The sequence below is a fragment of the Bubalus kerabau genome, chromosome 19 (assembly GCF_029407905.1).
Source record: "Bubalus kerabau isolate K-KA32 ecotype Philippines breed swamp buffalo chromosome 19, PCC_UOA_SB_1v2, whole genome shotgun sequence".
Taxonomy (NCBI): domain Eukaryota; kingdom Metazoa; phylum Chordata; class Mammalia; order Artiodactyla; family Bovidae; genus Bubalus; species Bubalus kerabau.
The window spans coordinates 45,517,952-45,538,682 of NC_073642.1; the positions used below are offsets into that span (position 1 = coordinate 45,517,952).

Genomic DNA, 20,731 nt, shown 5'->3' on the forward strand with positions numbered 1-20,731 from the left:
CTGGTTATTTCTCCACTCTTCTCCAGTAGCATATTGGGCATGTACCAAGCTGGGGAGTTCATCTTTCAATGTCAAATCTTTTTGCCTTATCATACTGTTCATCGCATTCTCAAGGCAAGAATACTGAAGTTGTTTGCCATTCCCTTCTCCAGTGGATCACATTTTGTCAGAACTCTCCACTATGACCCGTCCATCTTGGGTGGCCCTACACAGCATGCCTCATAGTTTCATTGAGTTAGACAAGGCTGTGGTCCATGTGATCAGTTTGATTAGTTTGATTATGGTTTTCATTCTGTCTTCCCTCTGATGGATAAAGATAGGAGATTTATGGAAGCTTCCTGATGGGAGAGACTGACTGTAAAGGTATGCAACTGTGAAAACTCCATACCTTTCAATAAAAATCTTGACACAATCTACAGCTTCTTTTTCCTTCCAAAATCACACTTTGAGCATCTCTTCTATACTTAAATAAGTTCATAGAGTTTCATAATGTTCAGAGACTGAACGCCAACCCCCTTAGCAAGATACTCAACACTTTGAAAAAATCTGGTTCAGGTTACCTTTCCAACGCCACCCCTACCCCTAAAGAGCCTTATGCTCCACACTGTTCTCGAAAGAGGCTCTAAACTCTTAGGTTCCTCTGTATCTGAAATGGTATCTCCTCTCCCACCAAAAACTCTGTCAGACTTTAATATTCAAAATAAAAGGCATCTCTTCATGAAACCCTTTCAAATTCCCAGTTAGAATTCACTGCTCTTAGGCCCCTCAAAGTACTCCAGCTTTTTTTTAACCTTATTTTTTATATTAATTATTTCACTGCTGCTGCTGCTAAGTCACTTCAGTCGTGTCCGACTCTGTGCGACCCCACAGACGGCAGCCCACCAGGCTTCCCTGTCTCTGGGATTCTCCAGGCAAGATCACTGGAGTGGGTTGCCATTTCTTTCTCTAATTCACTCATTTAACAAACCATAATGAATGTATATTATAACCACACACTGTGCTGGGTGTTACAAATATTAAGATGATTAAGAGGTGGCCCCTACTCCTAAAGTAGCTAATGGTACAGAGGAGGACAGAGAGAAGCAAACATAATTACACACAGTATGAGAAGTATAGTGTTAAAGCTATTCATGTGGCATCAGCAAAGCACCCAAAGAACTCAATACGACTGAGGGGTTGAGAAAGGTTAAGACTGGAGGTTGACTGACCAGTCAGGGTGTGCTTCAATAACCCAGGCAAAGTCTGGACTAGTCTTCAGGTCTAGTGATGGAACCAAGTATGCACAGTAAAAAGACAGAGAGAATCTGGTGACTCCTGACAGGAACAGACAGTAGGAGTCCTCAGTAATTTTCATGGTGGAAGGGAATGGGAGTTAGTGATGCCTTCTTTGAGATAAGACAAAGAGTACAAAAGGAGGCATGGATTTAAAAAAGAAGGGTACAGCTGAGGGTAAAAGGCCAAGGGGACATCTAAATGGAGGTTTTTCAGGAGGCTATTTAATGAATAGTGCTGGGCCTCAGGAGTGATACAGTTGGGGCAGGGGGAGCCGCCAGGCGGGGCTGTCCCATGTGGCTTGTGGGATCTTAGTTCCGTGACCAGGGATCAAACCCATGCTCCCAGCGGTAGAAGCACAGAGTCCTAACCACTGGACCGCCAAGGAATTCCCATAGATTTCTAAGTTAATAACATATTAGAATCGCTGGAGCCACAGAAGCAGGTATTAGACAGAATTTACAGAATTAGAAATCTTATAGACTCTTAGAGAACTCAATGAGGAACCTTGGAAGAATCAGATTTAAATGAATGGATATATGGCGGGAAAAGCCCATGAAGCAGACTGGGAAGCAGCCATCGAGTTAAGAGGTGAACACATCAAGATGGATTCCCATAGATCCACAAGAACATGGGAGTCAGCATAGCTAGAAAGGTATCTCAGTCAAAATGGAAAAGCATGATGTATTTCACCTCATTAATAGAATAAAAAACATGAATCATCTCAACAGATGTACTTTTTCATGATAAAAACACTCAACAAACTAGGAATAGAACTTCTCTAAGCTGGCAAAGGGTGTCTATGTAAAAACCCACATTTAACATCACACTTGATAGTGAAGGAGTGCGTGCTTTTCCCCTAAGATCAGGGACAGAACACAGATGTCTGCTCTTATTTAACACTGTACTGGAGGTTCCAGCCAGGGCAGTCAGGCAAGCAAAATTTTAAAAAGGCATCCAGATTGGAAAGGAGGAAGTAAAAAAGAAAAAAGAAAAGAAAACTATTAAATGAGTGTGGCTGCCAAAGTGGTTGAAGACTATGGGGGGATACAGGAGGTTTGGGTGTTTGCTTTCTGATTGGTGTCCACTTCCAGTGAACAAGGTCATTATTTGATCTAGAAGAATTATTGAAATTAGCTTTAATGGAAAATGAGAGATCTGTCTAAAGTCATAACACTGCTGTAAGTGACAGAGCAGGCACGCTAGGCAAGATAAGAAAGAAAGAAAAGAGCTACTGACAGGGTCTAAGTGCAGGAGAAGTCAAGGGTCTAGATGCAGCAGTGAATCAAAGAACAACTGCAGTGGGAACAGGGGAAAAGGGAGTTGTGAGGACAGAGGGCTATGCTTGGAGTCCATAATGTCAGGGTTTAAGAACTCAGGGGTGAGATGAGGTCCTGGGTGTGGTCTTCCCATAGGAAGAAATGAACAAAGGTTAGGAAATAGATATCTCTCTTCTGCTAAAATCATGAGTTAATCTTGTCGTCCAAATAGAGACTCCAAGATCTGTATCACCCATCCACTAAAAAGATTTTTTCCAGGACCACGAATGAAGAAATCTCTTGAGGCTGGGAGGGAGGAAAATTAGCAGCAACCAGCACTGAAGGAGGCAGGTTAAACACATTAAGAGTCAATGATCAACCCAAAAGTAACTGGGAATTCTTTAGCTCAAGAACTTCTCTGAATTCTCCGTAAGGCTTCAGAAGCCTCCAAACTCAAATTTAAGAAACACTAACCAATTTAATAACCCTATTTCTTAAGAAGTTCACATTTCAGGATCAAAATCAATATCTCATGTAGTAACATAGTTTAGCATCATTTAAAAAATTAATCTACTTAAGTTCTACTGAAATACTGTATCATCATTAAAAATGTCATATTAAACTGCCTTGAAAAATCAGAACATTTTATAAAATGTATTTATAAGGCCTTAAGCCTTTTCTAACAACTCCCTTCTCCTTCCAATGACTCTTTAAAAATAAACCTTGATCACTGCTTTGATCAATTCAATACTCACATCTTGATTATATTCCAGGAAGACATGGAAATTTAAATCTTTCCTCAAAATGGGATGTGCAGCCACACGACACAGAAACACTTCATGCATTGCAACCGTCTTCTTGAATATTGCCAAATACTCACTAGAAACAATACACAAAATTAAAGGTAAAAACACTGCAGAAAAACACCCGCAACAGTTTTTTAACCAAATACTAGGAATTATTCTAAATGCAAAACTAGAGGCATGAAGATATAATCCATGTAAACAAAGGTTTTAGTTGAACTGTTAACAAAATATATAAAACCCAGCTCTGAAAAGACTTCATGCTAGTTAATAGTATTTATTATATATAAATGCTAATATTTTTAAGTTTTATGAACCTTTCTTCCTATGCAAGTTGATGTTAAAGGTAACTATAGGGCTTTTTGTTTTTAGCTTCAGAGAAAGTATATTACAAATTATAGCATACAATTTTAATGATTCAATTTCTAGATAATTACTGCTTTTATACACCTTCATACAAATAAATAAAACAAACCTCAGTAAACATATTTTCAACTTTAATAATTATTTTCATCTAAAGACCCAAACACACAAGAAAGAAACACACCATGGAGAGACTAGTGTTTTCCATTACATTGAAGAACTGTGTTTAAAACATTTTAATATCATCAGTGAATCACAGTGATCTTATAGTAATACATGTCAGTTTGGGGGGAAAAAAAAAAAACACTCAAGGAAAAGGCCCAATATTCTTGCTTCAACTACGTGCAAGGAGGTTAAGTTTTACATACCAGCAAACCAGCAGGACCAATGTTGGGAGAAGTTTGATCTCTGTGAGGGTAGTCATTCAGTGAAGACAAAAAAGAAGGATGCAGAGGATGGAGGTAGCAGTAGAATAAACCCAAGGTTCTCTGTTATCCAACCCCTAACCAGACCACAAAAGAATCATGATCAGGGCCACTGGAAAACCACAGATTCTCTCAATATTAATGTGCGCTGCTCATTTCCAGCTGTCAGGCTTATCAACTATAGAAGTCGTACCTGTCCACTATCAGGCTACTGCTTGCACTCAGTAGTGACAGAATTCTTAAAATATCTGTCACCTTACACTTTAACAAAGAAGACCTACTTTGTTAATTTCTCTTGTCAAGAGTTTAGCATTCTGAAGAAGAGTCTAGTAGCAGCATGAATATATGCTTAAAAACTGAAATTCAGTGGAAGAGAAGAAAAGGAAATGCACAAACAGGAGAAATGACCAGAAAAAGTGATGGAGGTGATGGTAATGCAAGGAAAGCTATTTCCTTGTTTAACTCTCAAAATACAGAAAAACAATATGCAGCAATCCAAAATTATTTCAAATGTTCAAGAGAAGGGGAAAAACTGTATTTTCAGCAAATATGCTAAAAATGAAATAGAATATTTTCAAGAATTTAATATATGTCTAGTATATACGAAACTAATCATCATTTAATAAAAAACACTAAAAAACTATTCTCTCATTGCTTTGCTCCTATTCTTTTCCCTTCAGGCATAAGCCACAGGCAGACAAAAGAGTGGGAAAATTATATACACACGCACACACACACACAGTTTTTGAAAAAGAAAGAAGAAAATATCCAGAGTTGCTAAGTGCACACTTACATGAGAAACAGAAATCTTGGTAGTATGCACTTGTCCAAACAAGAGAACCAGGTGGGTAATGACTAAGGCCTTGTAAATAAAAATAAAATGATCTACATGTGTGTTTTAAAAAGTCATTATTTCCCTTTCTACTATCATTTATGAACTTGTGGATCTTTTGTTTTCAATCTTCAGAGTTTATTTAAAACAGTAATTTAAAGAATTTTACAATGCAGACAATTATTCTATAATTTTCCTGTAGGCTCTGATCATGATAGTTAACACTGGTTGTATGGCTTAAACCTGCATCTTCCAGAAAGGGTCACTGTGGTGAAATGATTGAAAGGATGGGATATCAGAGAGCAGAGAAACAAAGACAAAAGCCAACCAAACAAAAAAAGGCATAAAAACAAGCACAAATAACAACAAAAGTCACATACGCTTCCAATTCCTGTTTCATCTTCGTGAATTCCTCCTTTGTCATAGACCCTTCTCCTTCTCCAAGTTTCTGTAGTTTCTCCCTTGAGGCATCAAAATCAGGTCTTGGTGGTGCTGGAGGGATCTGTCACAGAGTAAAATCACTAGTTTTGTTTTGACTGTGCCATGCAGCAGGAGGATCTTAGTTCCCGAAAAGGGATAGATCCCACGCCTCCTGCAGTGAAAGCATAGAGTCTTAACCACTGGACCACCAGGGAAGTCCCCTATACCACTAGTTTTTAAAGATTTTTATTTCTTTAAGTAGTTGCACTATTGCCACTATAAAAGACTGTTGTCTCATCGGTTCTCCCTTGAGCTGGCCCGCTGTTCTAATAGCATCTCCCACTCAAACAAACTTAATTTCCCTCTCAAAAAAAAAAAAAAAAAAAAAAGACTGCTGTCTGAGAGAGCTAACAACATGCTGAATGAATGAGGAATATCCTAATTAAGGTTAGAGAAGTTGATTAAGTCTAGAAATTAAGTTTCTTGAGGTCCTGAACACCAAGGAAGAAACAGAGCGCAGCACTATATTCTGGTATTAGATCACAGGACCCAAACTTTAGGAAAAGGAGTACGTCAAGGCTGTATATTGTCACCCTACTTATTTAACTTCTATGCAGAGTACATCATGAGAAACGCTGAGCTGGAGGAAGCACAAGCTGGAATCAAGATTGCCAGGAGAAATATCAATAACCTCAGATATGCAGATGATACCACCCTTAAGGCAGAAAGTGAAGAAGAACTAAAGAGCCTCTTGATGAAAGTGAAAGAGGAGAGTGATAAACTTGGCTTAAAGCTCAATTCAGAAAACTAAGATCATGGCATCCAGTCCCATCACTTCATGGCAAATAGATGGGGAAACAGTGGAAACAGCGGCTGACTTGATTTTTGTGGGCTCCAAAATCACTGTAGATGGTGATTGCAGCCATGAAATTAAAAGACGCTTACTCCTTGGAAGGAAAGTTATGACCAACCTAGACAGCATATTAAGAAGCAGAGACATTACTTTGTCAACAAAGGTCCATCTAGTCAAGGCTATGGTTTTCCTAGGAGTCATGTATGGATGTGAGAGTTGGACTATAATGAAAGCTGAGCGCTGAAGAATTGATGCTTTTGAACTGTGGTGCTGGAGAAGACTCGAGAGTCCCTTGGACTGCAAGGAGATCCAACCAGTCCATCCTAAAGGAGATCAGTCCTGAATATTCACTGGAAGGACTGATGTTGAAGCTGAAACTCCAATACTTTGGCCACCTGATGCGAAGGGCTGACTCATTTGAAAAGACCCTGATGCTGGGAAAGATTGAAGACGGGAGGAGAAGGGAATGACAGAGGATGAAATGGTTGGATGGCACCACTGACTCAATGGACATGAGTTTGGGTAAACTCTGGGAGCTGGTGATGGACAGGGAGGCCTGGCGTGCTACGGTTCATGGGGTCGCAAAGAGTCGGACATGACTGAGCGACTGAACTGAACTGAACCCAAACTTTAGTCTGTAGACTCCTACGTGACAACCTAGAGCTCTCAAATGTATATGCACATTAAGCTCTAAGTACACACTAATTAAATGTGTTGCAAATATGCATGCTATTTTTTCCAAAGTATGTAAATGGTATGACTGGAGTGTACCAGAGGCAAAAAGCACTGACTTAACTACAAGAGAATAAGGCACAGACTAATGACTAACCTCCCCCTATTCTCTCACAGTGAGGGGGAAAGTAAGCACTTACTTTAAATAAAAACACAAGGTCTAAAAGAGACGTATCACTCAAGGGAATGACATAAGAAAAAAATCTATCTTAGAGGAAGAGCCTGCAAGTAAGAACTGTGAAGGGGAAATGATGGAGAGCAAAGACAGCAAATAAACAGAAAGAAAGGTAGGTAGGGGGAAGTTAAAACAGCAATGACCAGAAGAAAAGGATTATACCAAGGAAAGCAACAGGGAAGGAAGCACCAAGTGCAGACTGGCACACATTCATTGCTGCCCACGCACGACATCTACTATGTGCCAGGCGTGATGCTGAACGACCAGCAGATAAAGATAAATAAGACATGGTCTTGATCTTTGAGGAGTGTTTAGTCTACGAGAGAAAAAAGTAGTACGAAAATAACACCATACAAGAAGATGAGGGGGAAAAGGGTGGAAACAGGAGAGCTTCCAGGCTGGTAAACACACTGACATGCTGGTGGTACAACCTGAAAAGGGCATGAGAGTTCTGCGCCAATCCCTCACCCCAATATCTCATCCTATGCATCTTTTCTACTGGGCTGTTCCTCAGTTGTATTCTTTATAAAAACTGGCAATTAACAACAACAAAAGCACTGCCACTTGTGCACCAAACTGGAGTTGTAGAAACAAAAAAAAAAAGCAAATGACTGAGAGTAAGGGCCACAAGGATAAAGATGGAATCAGGTCAGGACAATTTCAAGGAAATCAAATGAAACAGTTCCAGAAATCTGAGTGTGGTCCACAGCTGAGCCACAACACCGGGTGCATATTCACATTAGACAGCCTCTCAGGAGCCCTCCAACTCTAAACATCTGTCTACCTAAGGGTTTAAGACCAATACGGTCTGTAACACCTCCTTAGTTATTACCCCCCAGGACAAGCCCATTTCAATCCTAACAAACAGTAAAAATTTAAGTTTAAATGAGGGAGCATTACATATCGATATTGCCACTCTCCCAAACAAGACAACCTGGGATAAAAGGTGGCAGTCAGTTATGTTTTATAGCTGCCAATTTTTTAAAAAATTACATCAGTTCACTAGAAGTGTTGAATAAAATTTCCACACATAATGAAGTATCCAAAAAGTTCCTAGAAAATAGGATTAAAATGGAACCTCAATACTTACAATGTAACCTGCATAGTCTTCATTTTCAATGAAGGAATCATGAAGCCAGATAAATTCCTCATGTTGTCGAACAACAGAAAACTCATTCTGTTTAAAATTTGGCAATGAACTCTGCAAAGACAGAGATTTTCTCAAATAAAAATTAAGATTAGACTATAAAAGTTTCTATGAACATTTATACCTTATTTTCTAAACTTAGTCTTTAATGAAAGATAATAAGCAGCAGTGAATTATAAACTAAAATACAATTTCTAATTATGTTGAAAACCAAAATTCTAGTCAGTGTACTATTACATATATAACAGCACAATAATTAAAATAACACAAGTAAAAAAATCCCATTTACCTTTGTGTGAACAGTGAATTTTACTTTGTCTCTCTCACTCAGAGCATCAGAAATGTCCACCTGCAGAGCAGCATCACTCTGAAGATCTACATTTATTGCTTTAAGCTAGAAAAAAATAATACCTCAGTGAAAATTCTATAGGTTTTTATGCAAATTCATTCTTCTCCTAGACAATAAGACAGTGCAAAAATAAAACTAAAATAGCGAATCGTAGATCTAACAAGTACACAAGTTCATTTAATCTATCTTCTGGGGGAGGTGCTTTGGGTATGTTATCTTAATCAATTTTCCTTCTACACCATTCAACTATCCTTTGTATGAGTCAATGTGCTAACTATGATTTACTATAGTTTCACCCAAAAAGTAAACTACTAAACTATTTCCCAAAAAGATGCTCCTTTACAAGTTCAAATGTCCTAAAATTAAGAAATGTATCTACCTTTAAGAATAAGAAAAATAATAAAAAGAATAATGGCCAATCATTTAAATTTTATTGCTTATTTTAATTTAGGAATATATAATAACAGTTCAATGTACTACATATGCAAAGTGCTAAGAAAAATGCTAACAAATAATAATTAACTCCCGTGATATGTATTAAATTTTACTCTATAGCTTTAGTACATTATAAGAATTGGGTATATTCCCTATTTAGTGCTTCTATTTACTCATCTACGAGAAGACGTCACTTATAATTCTAATCACAATTTTACTCCTTCTTAAATATCACTCATTTTTCTTCCCTTTTAAACAGATTAACATTCTAACATCTTAAGGTAATTTGGAGATTTACAAAAGCAAATACGCTAAAAGATAAAATCAAGTCTAAGCCAGATGCAAAGATACAAAATATTAAAAATCTAACTAGCCTGCTTCAAATACTCTAGCTGCAAAAGCAGGATTGCCTTTGGAAACTTACCTAATCGTTAGTGTTTCAAATTTCAATTACGGTGCAAATGGAAAAAATGCTAGAAGCAAAACTGTTCACTCTATGATCTCAATTATATTTTTTAAAAATGCACACATAAAATTATTATGTATAGGAAATTGCAGTGATTTTCCTCTATGTTCTTTTATTCTCCCAACTTTCCACAATATGCATGAATTTTATAAAATTGGAAAAAAGCCTTTAAGAAATCTTGTGACTTATTCAAAGATGAATTTTGTGAAGTTTCTCATTAAATAGAGTTGTTTATTAGTAATGAAAGTAAAATACTATTTCACTTTAGCACTACTGGTCCTATATTGAAGAGGCATATTTTTAAAAAATAAATACCATTACCATCTAACAACAGTCACAGAAGAAATGAATCATTATTTAAAATGCATGATACTATCTATGATGGTCTTTAACAAAAACTTTATTGGTAACTTTAATAAGTTTACACTGAATTAAATTTCAATCAGCAATCATACTTTTAAGTTAACACTATAAACTTACATAAAAATGTTTTAAAAAATCACTATTGTACTCTGCTACATGTAGCCACTGTCTGATAAAAGAAATTTAAAGGCTGTCCTGAATTACACAGAAGTTTTCTTTTTCATTTTCCAATAACTTCATTGCTTCTGCAATATTGGAAACATTAGAGAGTACGTTGTTCTTTGGTTTTCTTGCCTTTATTTAGTCTTATCAGGTCTTCAAACTGTTTCCTACCTCTTCTCTAACCCCTTACCTTAATTCTAATTTAAGAAATCTGTTTCCTTATTTCTTTTTACTCATATTGAGGCCACTCTTAAGATGTTTATTGTGGTTGGCTGAATTACAGCTCCCCCAAAGACATCCAGGTCCAAATCCCTGTGGATGTCACCTTATATGGTTAAAAAAAAAAAATGATGGAGGAGTTTATCCTGGATTATCCAGGAGAGCCCTAAATACAATTACATGTATCTTTATAAGAGGGAGATTTGACACAGACAAAAGAAGAGAAAGCAACTTAACTAAGGAGGCAGAGATTAGAGTGGTAAAGCCACAAGCCAAGGAGTGCAGGCAGTTACGAGAAAGCTGGAAAGACAAGTAACTAATTCTTCGCTAGAGCGTCAGGGAGTATGGCCCTGCCAACACCTTGATTTCAGCTCAGTGATACTGATTTCAGACTTCTGGCCTGCAGAATCATGAGAGAATAAAATTCTGTTGTATTAACCCATTAAGTTTGTGGTAACTTGTTACAGCAGCCCCAGGAAACTAATAGATTTATCTTATGGATTTTGGAATAACAATCTTGGCAGTTCTTCATTTATGTTTTCACTGCCTGGTCTAGCATTTCTCAGACACTACTGGTAAGATTCAACTTGGATGCTTATTAAAAAACACAGAATTCCATGTCCTACCACAGACATATCAAAACAATTTTCAGAATAAGCCTTAAAAACCATATGAGGGAACACTAGATTCTTCTGGACTGTCTTTACATTCTGTCAAAACTTTATCTCAGTTGCTAATATTTCCTTTTTAATGATGATATAAAACATTTTGCCAGACTGCATGTCTCTAAGTACATTTTAACTTTCAAGTTTATTTTTTTAACCATTTCATTATTAATCTGGAAATACACCATTCAGGAGTTCTACATATGAACAGCTGTTATTTATTCTTCCAATTAAAGATTATTTCAAATTATTAACATATTTCTCTGTCTTCCATTTCAGTATCCTTTTATACCACATCCACATCCACTATTTCCCTTTTTTTTGCTTTGTTTAGTCTGACAGTAAAACACTTGGTTTTTTAAAATTGCAACTAATCAATAAAAGTATTCCTATATACAAAAAGTATAGCTATATTATACATTCCTATACTCCTATATCTCACTTTTGGTCTTGTACTCTATATTTTTTTAGGCACAGTTTACATATAATGAAATGCAGATTTTAAGGATATAATTTGAAAAGTTTTAACAAATACATAGATTATACCCTTGTAATCATCACCATAATCAAGATATGGAACATTCCCATTAGTCCCAGAAGTTTCCTCCTTTGCTTTTATTCCTCTACTTCTTTCTAACCTTTCTATAAATTCTCTTCTTGTATGCTTTACTAAAGCATCCCACATAATAGCCTTAATAGCTATTAATTCAACCTGCCATTTGCTTCTTTCATTCTTAGTTCTAGAACTGATCTTAGGAAAATGTACATGAATTACAAATGTGGTCACAGCAAAACGCTGATGGTAAGATTCTGATTCTTCCTCTTTATATCTCATAGGAAGTTTAGCTACATATCAGCAGAAGCATTCATTTTGATAGTGTATGTTCCTATGGTCAGTTCCCATATACACTTCAGACTTCAATTTTTTTCCATTTCCTGGGCCTATGGAGAAGGATTATTTTGTCTGACCACAAGATTTGTTTCACACACATAAGGGTTTGCCAGCCAATAAAATGATCTCCCACATCAAAACAAAACTTTTGCTGAAAGATAATCTGGATGGATAAACAACAAGGTCCCACTGTATAGCACAGGGAACTGTATTCAATATCCTAGGTTAAGCCACAATGGAAAAGAATTAAAAAAAAAAAAAGAAGAAGAAGAATGTCTGTATGTGTATGGGCTTCCCTGATAGCTCAGTTAGTAAAGAATCCACCTGCAATGCAAGAGACCCCAGTTCAATTCCTGGGTCGGGAAGATCCGCTGGAGAAGGGATAGCTACCCACTCCAGTATTCTTGTGCTTCCCTTGTGGCTCAGCTGGTAAAGAATCCACCTGCAATGCAGGAAACCTGGGTTTGACCCCTGGATTGGGAAGATTCCCTGGAGAAGGGGAAAGGCTACCTACTCCAGTATTCTGGTCTGGAGAATTCCATGGACTGTACAGCCCATGGGGTCCCCAAGAGTGGGACACACTGAGCTATTTTGACCACTATCTATGTATAACTGAGTCAGCTTGCTGTGTTGCAGGGGTTGACACAACACTGTAAACCAACTACACTTCAATTTAAAAAATTAAGTCAAAAAAGAAAGATAATCTGATATCCTATTTCATCAATTCCAGATGCACATTTTCCACATTTTAATGCATCTGAAATAAGGATGCCCTGTAATTGATGACAAATTAATAGTTTAGTTGGCTGTATTTTTTCCTTAGTGGTACATGTAAGAAAATATATCTTCCAATCAACTGCACCTTAGATTTAATAAAATATCGTATTGTAAATTTAGTGGGGGTTTTTTTTTCTCTTTCTTTTCTTGGCCCTGTTGTGTGGTTTGCAGGATCTTAGTTCCTCAACCAGGGATGGAACCCCGCCCCCTGCAGTGGAATCACAGAGTCCTAACCCTGGAACTTCTGTAAACTTAGTGCTAATTAGATACAATGTGCACTGATTTTCCTGGAGAAGGAAATGGCAACCCACTCCAATATCCTTGCCTGGAAAATCCCATGGACGGAGGAGCCTGGCAGACTATATTCCATGGGGTCACAAAGAGCCGGACACAACTGAGTGACCACACACACACACACACACACACACACACACAGATTTTGCAAGCAGAGTACCTTCTTGGTTTAGAGAAAAATAAGTAATTTTAGGTAGCTTTTATTAAGGGGAGGAGTGAAGCAAACAACTGTGATTTATTAACATTTAATTAACTTTGTGCAACCAGTCAGGTCAGTTTGAGGATATTCTAATTAGACTACATTCATCAGTTTAATACTTATCTGGGTCAATAAACTTTGTACTTTCTTTTGTCAAAGACTTACTAGGTTAAACATTTGTGTCATGGTCAAGAGAAAGCCCGGGCAGAGGAAATGGATTAAGCAACATAAATACACTATCCTTAGAAATATAAAGACACTGCCCTACTGCTGATTAATTCATGTATAATTAGTAAGGATGACATTCACTACTAGTTTAGTACACTGATGTGTTCACACATTAAAGTACCTACTTTATGACATTCCTAAAAAACTGTTTATCTTTTGTCAGAAAAGTAAATACATGTACAGAGATAGACTGATGGAAGGAGGAGGAAGAAGGAAGCAAAGTAATTGATTATTGCCACAGCTTCCCAACCAGTCTCTTGTTTCTGTCCTCTTGCCTCTTCAATCTATATTCCATATAGGGCCACTGGAACGATATCACTAAACTAGAACGCATTCCTCTGCTCAAAACCTAAGGGGTTCTCGCTTGGAGAAAAGCCTAGTCCTTACAGTGAGCCCCCAGGCCCTATTCTTCTGGCTCAATGCAGCCCTGAAAGAAAGGCGCAAACTGTAATCGTGCTAAGAAACTATCTCTAGGAAATTATAGTACAATCAGTGAAAAACCCCATGAGACAGACAGAAACTCTGTTAAGTTCACTAGTTCTGGCCAAGTTTTAAATCTATTTTACTCCTAGTTCAGTTAGGATTTTAAAAAAGAAAAAAAAAATTTTTTTTAATTGAAGTACAGTTGATTTACAACCAGTTATAATTTTGGAGATGGTGAGGGACAAGGAGGCCTGATGTGCTTCAGTCCATGGGGTTACAAAGAGTTGGACACAATTTAGCAACTGAACCACAACAAATAATTTTGGAAGTCCTGTAATGAATTATTTCCATTATTATACCCAGTATACTCAGCAGTCAAATCAATGGTTGATTATACATACATATACTTTCTGGAAACTAGATTTCATCTACCATATCAAAAATAAGTCACTTGATGTCACTCCAATGCCTTTCTCACGGGTCTCGTCAACTCTCACTGCTCTTTGCCATACCTGACTTGCAAATTCCCACCTGGACGATCAATTCAAGCGACATTTTTTGCTTTCTGAGCTGAATGTGGCTAGAGGAAAATCACAACTGTTTGTTGCACTTGTCCACTACAAAGTACTGGTCTCCAAACTGCGTAAGATCCTTAAAATCATTCAACAGTCCTAGGCCGATCTGCTCAGCTCCCCTTCTGACTCCCTGAGCAACTACTCCAAACTTTTCCTGTCTCAAGCCTCAATCACATTTCCACGCCTATGCTCAATAAGTGACACTGCCTCCCACATCTCCAAGAAATAAACACTAGCAGCTGTTACCCCTTCAGACCCATCAATAAACCTTTCTACAAATAGATTTGGATGGACTCAGTGCCTCTGCTTTCTCAGAAGACATGGTGTCCTACAGAGAGCTGAGCTTTCTGGCCACCTGAGCATGTAACCTTCCTGTCTGCTCTAGCACTGCTTTTCTAGTCAAATTAGCCCTGGTCTCACAAAACCTCCACACGGTGAGGACCTTATTTCCAAATCCAATACTCTGCAGTCTTTTTGACCTCTCTTCAGTATTTGCCTTAATGATCATTCTGATCCTTTCCATTCAAACTCTCAGCTTCTGGGAACACTTCTCATTTTCTTCCCGACCATCTCAGCCCCATCAATTAGTCCATTTTCTCCCCTTGGCATGTGAATCTTATTTCCTATGGGTACCCAGCCTTTGTAATTTCAGCCATTCTTGACTAATAACTCTTGAATTTATACCTTCAACTCACATCTCTTGTTCTAAGTTCCCAATCATAATTTCAACTTACCAACTAGATATATCCACCTGGATATATTTGTTGTTTAGTGTTTACATATTTATTTCTTAATACTTATTAAACAACCGAGTGCCTTCAGTGTGCCAACTACTGTCAAAGGTGCTAGGATGAAAAGACACAATCTTGGTCCTTTCAGATCTTAGTTTGTAGTTTTGGCGGAAAGGGATTAGGCACTTCAAATCCAGCATATGTGAAAACCATACCTATTATCTACCGTCTAACTCTACTCTTCTCTCCTATATTCATCTCCTTCTCCTCTGCCCAGCCCATGTATTTCTTAAGCCACTATGCCCTGTCCATTCTATCTCCTAGACATCTCTGCTATGTCCTCTCCTTCATCCCTTCTCCCACTGCACGGCCTTAGTTCTACCTTTAACATTTCTCATCTGGACTGCCACAAGGGCCTGCTAACTGCTTTCTCTGCTTTCTGCAAGAAGGCAGCAATCCATCTTCCACACTGTAGTCATCTACAATGCTATTTTCATCTGGGTATATGTCCTTCCCAGCTAAGAACCCTCTGAACTTCCCACTGGCTGGATTCTTTATCATTATGCACTTTATCTGTACTACTGGTATTTACTCCTGCTTCCAATGTGACAGACCTGGGTTCGATCCCTGGGTTGGGAAGATTCCCTGGAGAGGAAATGGCAACCCACTCCAGTACTCTTGCCTTGAAAATCCCATGGATGGTGGAGCTTGGTGCAGGCTACTATCCATGGGGTCACAAAGAGTTGGGCACGACTGAGCGACTTCACTTCGCTTCTCTCCAATAAGAACAAGTGCTGCAGGTGGAACCAAATGGCTTATCTACACATGTTATCTTCTCTGCTGACAAGCCCTCCCCTTCCCTGACAGCCTACACAATTTCTGATCAACATTTAAGGTTTAGCTCCTTTAGGAGACAGCACCACGGTAAGAGACAGCTCAGCAGTAAAGAATCCACCTGCAATGCAAGAGATGCAGGTTTGATCCCTGGGTCAGAAAGATCCCCTGGAGAAGGAACTGGCAAACCACACCAGTATTCCTGCCTGGAGAAACCCATGCACAGAGGAGTCTGGTGGGCTACAGTCCATGGGGTCACAAAACAGTTGGACATGACAGCCCAGGACCCATAGCTAGATTTCCTCTGAGTTTGAATCTATTTCATACTGGCTGTGGGAATCTGGGCAAGTTACTTACTCTTTCTAAACCTCACTTTTCCTTTCCAAGTAGGAATAACAGAAGCAGTTACTTCACAGGGATTTGAGAAGTGAGTTAATATATGGAAAGTCCCTGGCATGCAGCAAATGCTTCAGCAGTGTGTAGCAATCGTTACGTTTTCACCCTCCTTGGTACTCCCTCAGCACTTCACCATAAGTCTCATGCTACACTGCCATGGTCCCAGGGCAGGAGCTTTCTCTTCTTCCTCTGCCAACATTCATCTTATCCTTTGCTAACAAAATCTATGAGACATTTTTATCTGAAATAACTACCAATAAATGTGGAATGTATTCAAGCTAAATGCTGAGGAGGTACAAAAGAAAATGTAGACATCTGGGCCAAGTCTTAAAAGATAAGCCAAATTTCATGTGGAAAAAAAGAGGTAAAGGGAAAAAACCACTCCACAACATTGACAAGCATGCATAAAATAGACATTAGAGAGGGCAGAGATGCTTGAGCAATGACAAATAGACTAGAATATGCCTACACGTGTGTGTTGGGGAGAGGATGTCTGCTGGGGCATCTTGAGAAGGAAGTCGGCCAGAAAGAATGATGAACGGTATTCAATGCTAGAATAAGGAATTTAGACCTTACTGCAAAAAGAACTGGGTCCAAGTAAGTCCTTGTGACTACTGGTGCCATATGATTCAATCATTTCAGTTAGGTAAACTAGCAGTCATGTGAAGTCTGGACTGGAAAACACAAAGACCAGAGATAGAGACCAATAACAGATACTGCTATAAGCCCTGCAAGAGATGGCAGGGACCTTAACTGGGGTCATGTAAACAAAAGATGGGCTAAACAATATTTCTGAGGTGAAATTATCTGGCCTTGATGATTGTTCTGGTATGGGGATGAAGGATATGATTCAGAGGCTTCTTGCCTGCAGGAATGGAAATGACATTAACGAAGATAAGAAATGCAGAGGGAGGAGCAAGGCAAGAAGTCCAGGAGAGGTGCAGTTCCTCCACCTGAAGTAATTCTGAAAACAATAAACATATTATTTAGAGTTCAAATCAAATGCTAACAGAACTATGCCATCATGCTGGCACCTACCGCTCTATTTAACAAGGACATCAGAGCAAAATGCGTCCAGTTCAAAGGGCTCATTTGTTTACTAAATAATATGTTACTGTCCTGCCTTTGGGAAAGAAAAAAATACCCTATTATGTAGAGGTGTAACCGAAGAGATTAAACGTGACCAATATTTTCAATATTGTGTACTCTTAAAGTCTGCTTTTTATGTTTTCTCCCGAAACAGTATTTTCTTAAAGCTTTAAGATTCTCTTCTGTTCCAAATATGATGAAAATTCAAGGCTGCTTATAAACGTATTTAAAAATACTGTCTTTAATTTTGCTTACTTGCTGCTTTGAATGAAGTGCTTACACTATTATTTTTGAATCTGTGATGTTCCCCTCTGTAATTTGTATCAAATAGGTATTTCACGCTTTCTCTTTATCAAGACTTTCTTAAAAGGCTGAACAAGACAATCTGAACTAAAAGTGCAACGCCTAAAAGTTCTACTAATCTATTTCTATGCAGACAAACACAAGATAAGGAAATTAACAGGCCTGCAATTTCTGTTCCTGAAATGAGGAAACAGCAGGATAACTTTGTGCAGCCATAATCAAACTTCATGTGCAGTGGAATCTTCTTGCTTGTTAACAAAGTAGTTTTCTTCCCTCCCCATCTCAAGAGACTGATTTACTAGACAGTGGGCCCAGAACCTTTTGACTTTAGCTCTTCAAAAACCCCAGGTGATTCTGATGCAAGTGTTTCAAGGAGACTTTGAGAAATATGTGCACTGGCTTTGATGTCAGCTACATGGTTTAAAGTCCACCTCTCCCACTCACTGACTATATGACTTCAGACTATTACTTAGTTTCCCTGAGGTTCAGATTTCTCATCTGTAAAGGGGGGATACTAAAAGCTTCACAAGAATGATGAGAAGATAGAAGGAAACAGTGCTTATACAGTGCTAACACACTGTCCGGCTGTGGCTATTATTATGATTCATCTCGTCTCACAGGACAAAAATAAGGAAGAACTGGACATGTAGACATGTTCATCATGACCTTCTAAATGCTTTCAAATTCCTGGTAATTTTTTTTTTTCCATTTTCATATTAAAATTTTCATCTGCAAGTTTCTGTAAGAACGTCCTGGTCACCCATGCCTTTCATCTCACCCTGCCTTTAATCTGTAATACATGAAAAGTTTCTGGACACATTACTTAAGGGGTTCCAGTTTGATAAGCAAATCTCATCAAAGGCATAAGGCTTGGAACACAAATATTCACCAGAAAATACTCTATTTTTCACATCAACATAAATACTCAAAAAATTAATACTTTTACTGAACATTAGGTTTTACAAGACAGCAAATCCTGTTTGCTTTTCCTGTTTTGTGTAAACAGAGAAATGTATTAACTCCTCATCTATAAAAGTATACTGCACCCTTTGCATCTTTCTTACTATGTTAAAGCTTTATAAAGGTCATCAGTTAATACCACCTTATCTTTACTTAAAAAAAAAAAAACAGGAATAAAATCTTATAAAATACTTTATCATCTGCCAAAAACCGACTAACAAATGTGTCTCTCACATTATCAAAGATAAATAAGTAAAAGCAAAACAGAAAAGTAAAGCTCACGCTGTTAAATGTGAAGGAACCACGGAACGCTGCTGAGTTGCAATCATCATGCATCAGTATCTTTCAAGTGCTCACTTGTACAAGGCACTATAGAGATTACCACCCTTCAGCCAAGGTAAATGGGGCAGAGTGGAAGGGAGGAATCACAGCTCTGAAGGCCCTTTCTGAAGGGAACTGCAGTTTGCCTCAAATCACCACCAAGGGATCTCCACAAAAGATGTGTCTTTTGGACATTAGGAAAAGTAAAGGTACAGTGGGCTACCAGCACTTTGCAAAATCTCGTAGGATACTGGAGAAGAGATAAGATCCGGCGACTGTAAAATCCCTTGCAAAAGGATAATTTATAACAAGCCAGTACTACAATGTTTTAGAGAGAGAGAAGGGTAGGCGGAGACGGGTTCGAGAGGTCCCCAAGGGGAAATTCAGGGTGCGGGCAGGAAGGTCTGACAATGGGTTTCATAGCCCCCAACGTGGGGCGGGGGGCGGGGACTGTCTAGCTCCGACTTCCCCCTCCACTTCCCCACCTGCACCCGGAGCGGGCGGGGAAGGAGGTCCACCGGAGGGTCGGAGCCGGGGCGGGGGACCGAGAGCGGCCGCGGGTCCCCGGGAAATCAGAACCGCACGGCCCCAAGGGAGGAAGGGCTGCAGGAGGGCGGGGCGCGGTGCGGCGAGGAAACCGAAAGGAGGCCGGCGGGAAGCGGGTGCCGCGCGGCCGGGGACCCCCCTCCGGTAACCCACCCCAAGGCCAAGGCGAGGAAGGGGGGGTCCTGCGAGCCAGAAGGAGGCAGAACTTACTCCGCGGTCCTCCTCCGAGAGGAAGTCGGGGCCGTCGTCCAGGCCTTCCTGCAGGGTCGGAAGGGCCCAGCGCGCCGGGGGAGAGGATGGAGTGGGGGAGACACAAAGGGAGACGTTAGTGCCCGGCCGGCGCGGCCCCCGCGCCCGCCCCGCGCCCGCCGCCCCCACCGCGCGCCCTGGGCTCGGCGCCGCGAACACCCACCATCATGGCTGCTCCGAGGCGAGGGCCAGCGCAGGCGCGCACCGCACCGCGGGCCGGAGGGAGCCGGCGGCGGCGGCGGCGGCGACGGCTGCAGGCGGGCGGGGCCTCGGAGCAGCTCCGCTCCGCCCCGCCCCGACGCTGGGGGCCAGGGTCTGAGAGCGCGGAAGGACTCAGAGCCCTCCGCCCAAGGTCGTCGCATCCTAGGTCGAGAGCGCCCAGGCCCAGGTGCAAGTGTTTGGAGACAGCTCGCGGCTGGCCGGTTCAGACCCGGGAAGGGCCGAAGGCCACCCGGGGAGCTGTCCAGTTCTCTTTACTTGAGGGCTGTAGCGAAAACCAAGCAAGTGCCCTCCGGGAGCCACAAGAAACCTTCTAGTCTTTGTATGGTGCCACACGATAATTAATCACAATTAATATTTTGCCCGTAGATGTTGTGGGAACCAAGGCCCTTTACACAGTCATCGGTCAGGGGCTGTAATAAAGCTTTACTGCTGGCAAGGTAATTACCTCAGGGTGTGGTGCGCTAATAGTTGAGCACTATATAAATGAGCTGTACACATTACTAGAGTATTCCTTTTCTTTATACCAAGAATTGTCCCCAGGCCCACTCTACCTGTCCAGTTCTATAGCACCACACAGGTGTCCACAGGCACTTGAAAAAGACAAAACGATTCCTTAGCCCCTGCCCCACTTCTGTTACACAGAAGTGCACACACATGTACAAACAAAAAAGCAATCCTACGTTTCCATTCAGTTTATGGCATCAGCATGTTCAAATGTTCAGGCCAGAAACCTCAAAAGTCCCATTCAAGTC

General features: G+C 39.9%; 1 protein-coding gene across 2 annotated transcripts in view; it reads right to left on the minus strand.

Annotated features, from left to right (window-relative positions):
• SNX6 (sorting nexin 6) overlaps positions 1 to 20,168 on the minus strand; it is a 48,049-nt gene extending 27,881 nt beyond the window's left edge. Inside the window, exons 1-6 of one of the 2 annotated variants that reach the window (XM_055555418.1) lie at positions 19,921 to 20,168; positions 19,719 to 19,766; positions 8,571 to 8,675; positions 8,225 to 8,335; positions 5,335 to 5,456; positions 3,287 to 3,410 (exon numbers count right to left, since the gene is read on the minus strand). In XM_055555418.1, the coding sequence (XP_055411393.1) occupies positions 3,287 to 3,410; positions 5,335 to 5,456; positions 8,225 to 8,335; positions 8,571 to 8,675; positions 19,719 to 19,766; positions 19,921 to 19,926 (516 nt within the window). In that variant the 5' untranslated portion in view covers positions 19,927 to 20,168. The remainder of the gene's footprint in view (positions 1 to 3,286; positions 3,411 to 5,334; positions 5,457 to 8,224; positions 8,336 to 8,570; positions 8,676 to 19,718; positions 19,767 to 19,920) is intronic. The other variant, XM_055555417.1, reaches the window with a different exon arrangement.
• Between the last annotated feature and the right edge of the window lie 563 nt (positions 20,169 to 20,731).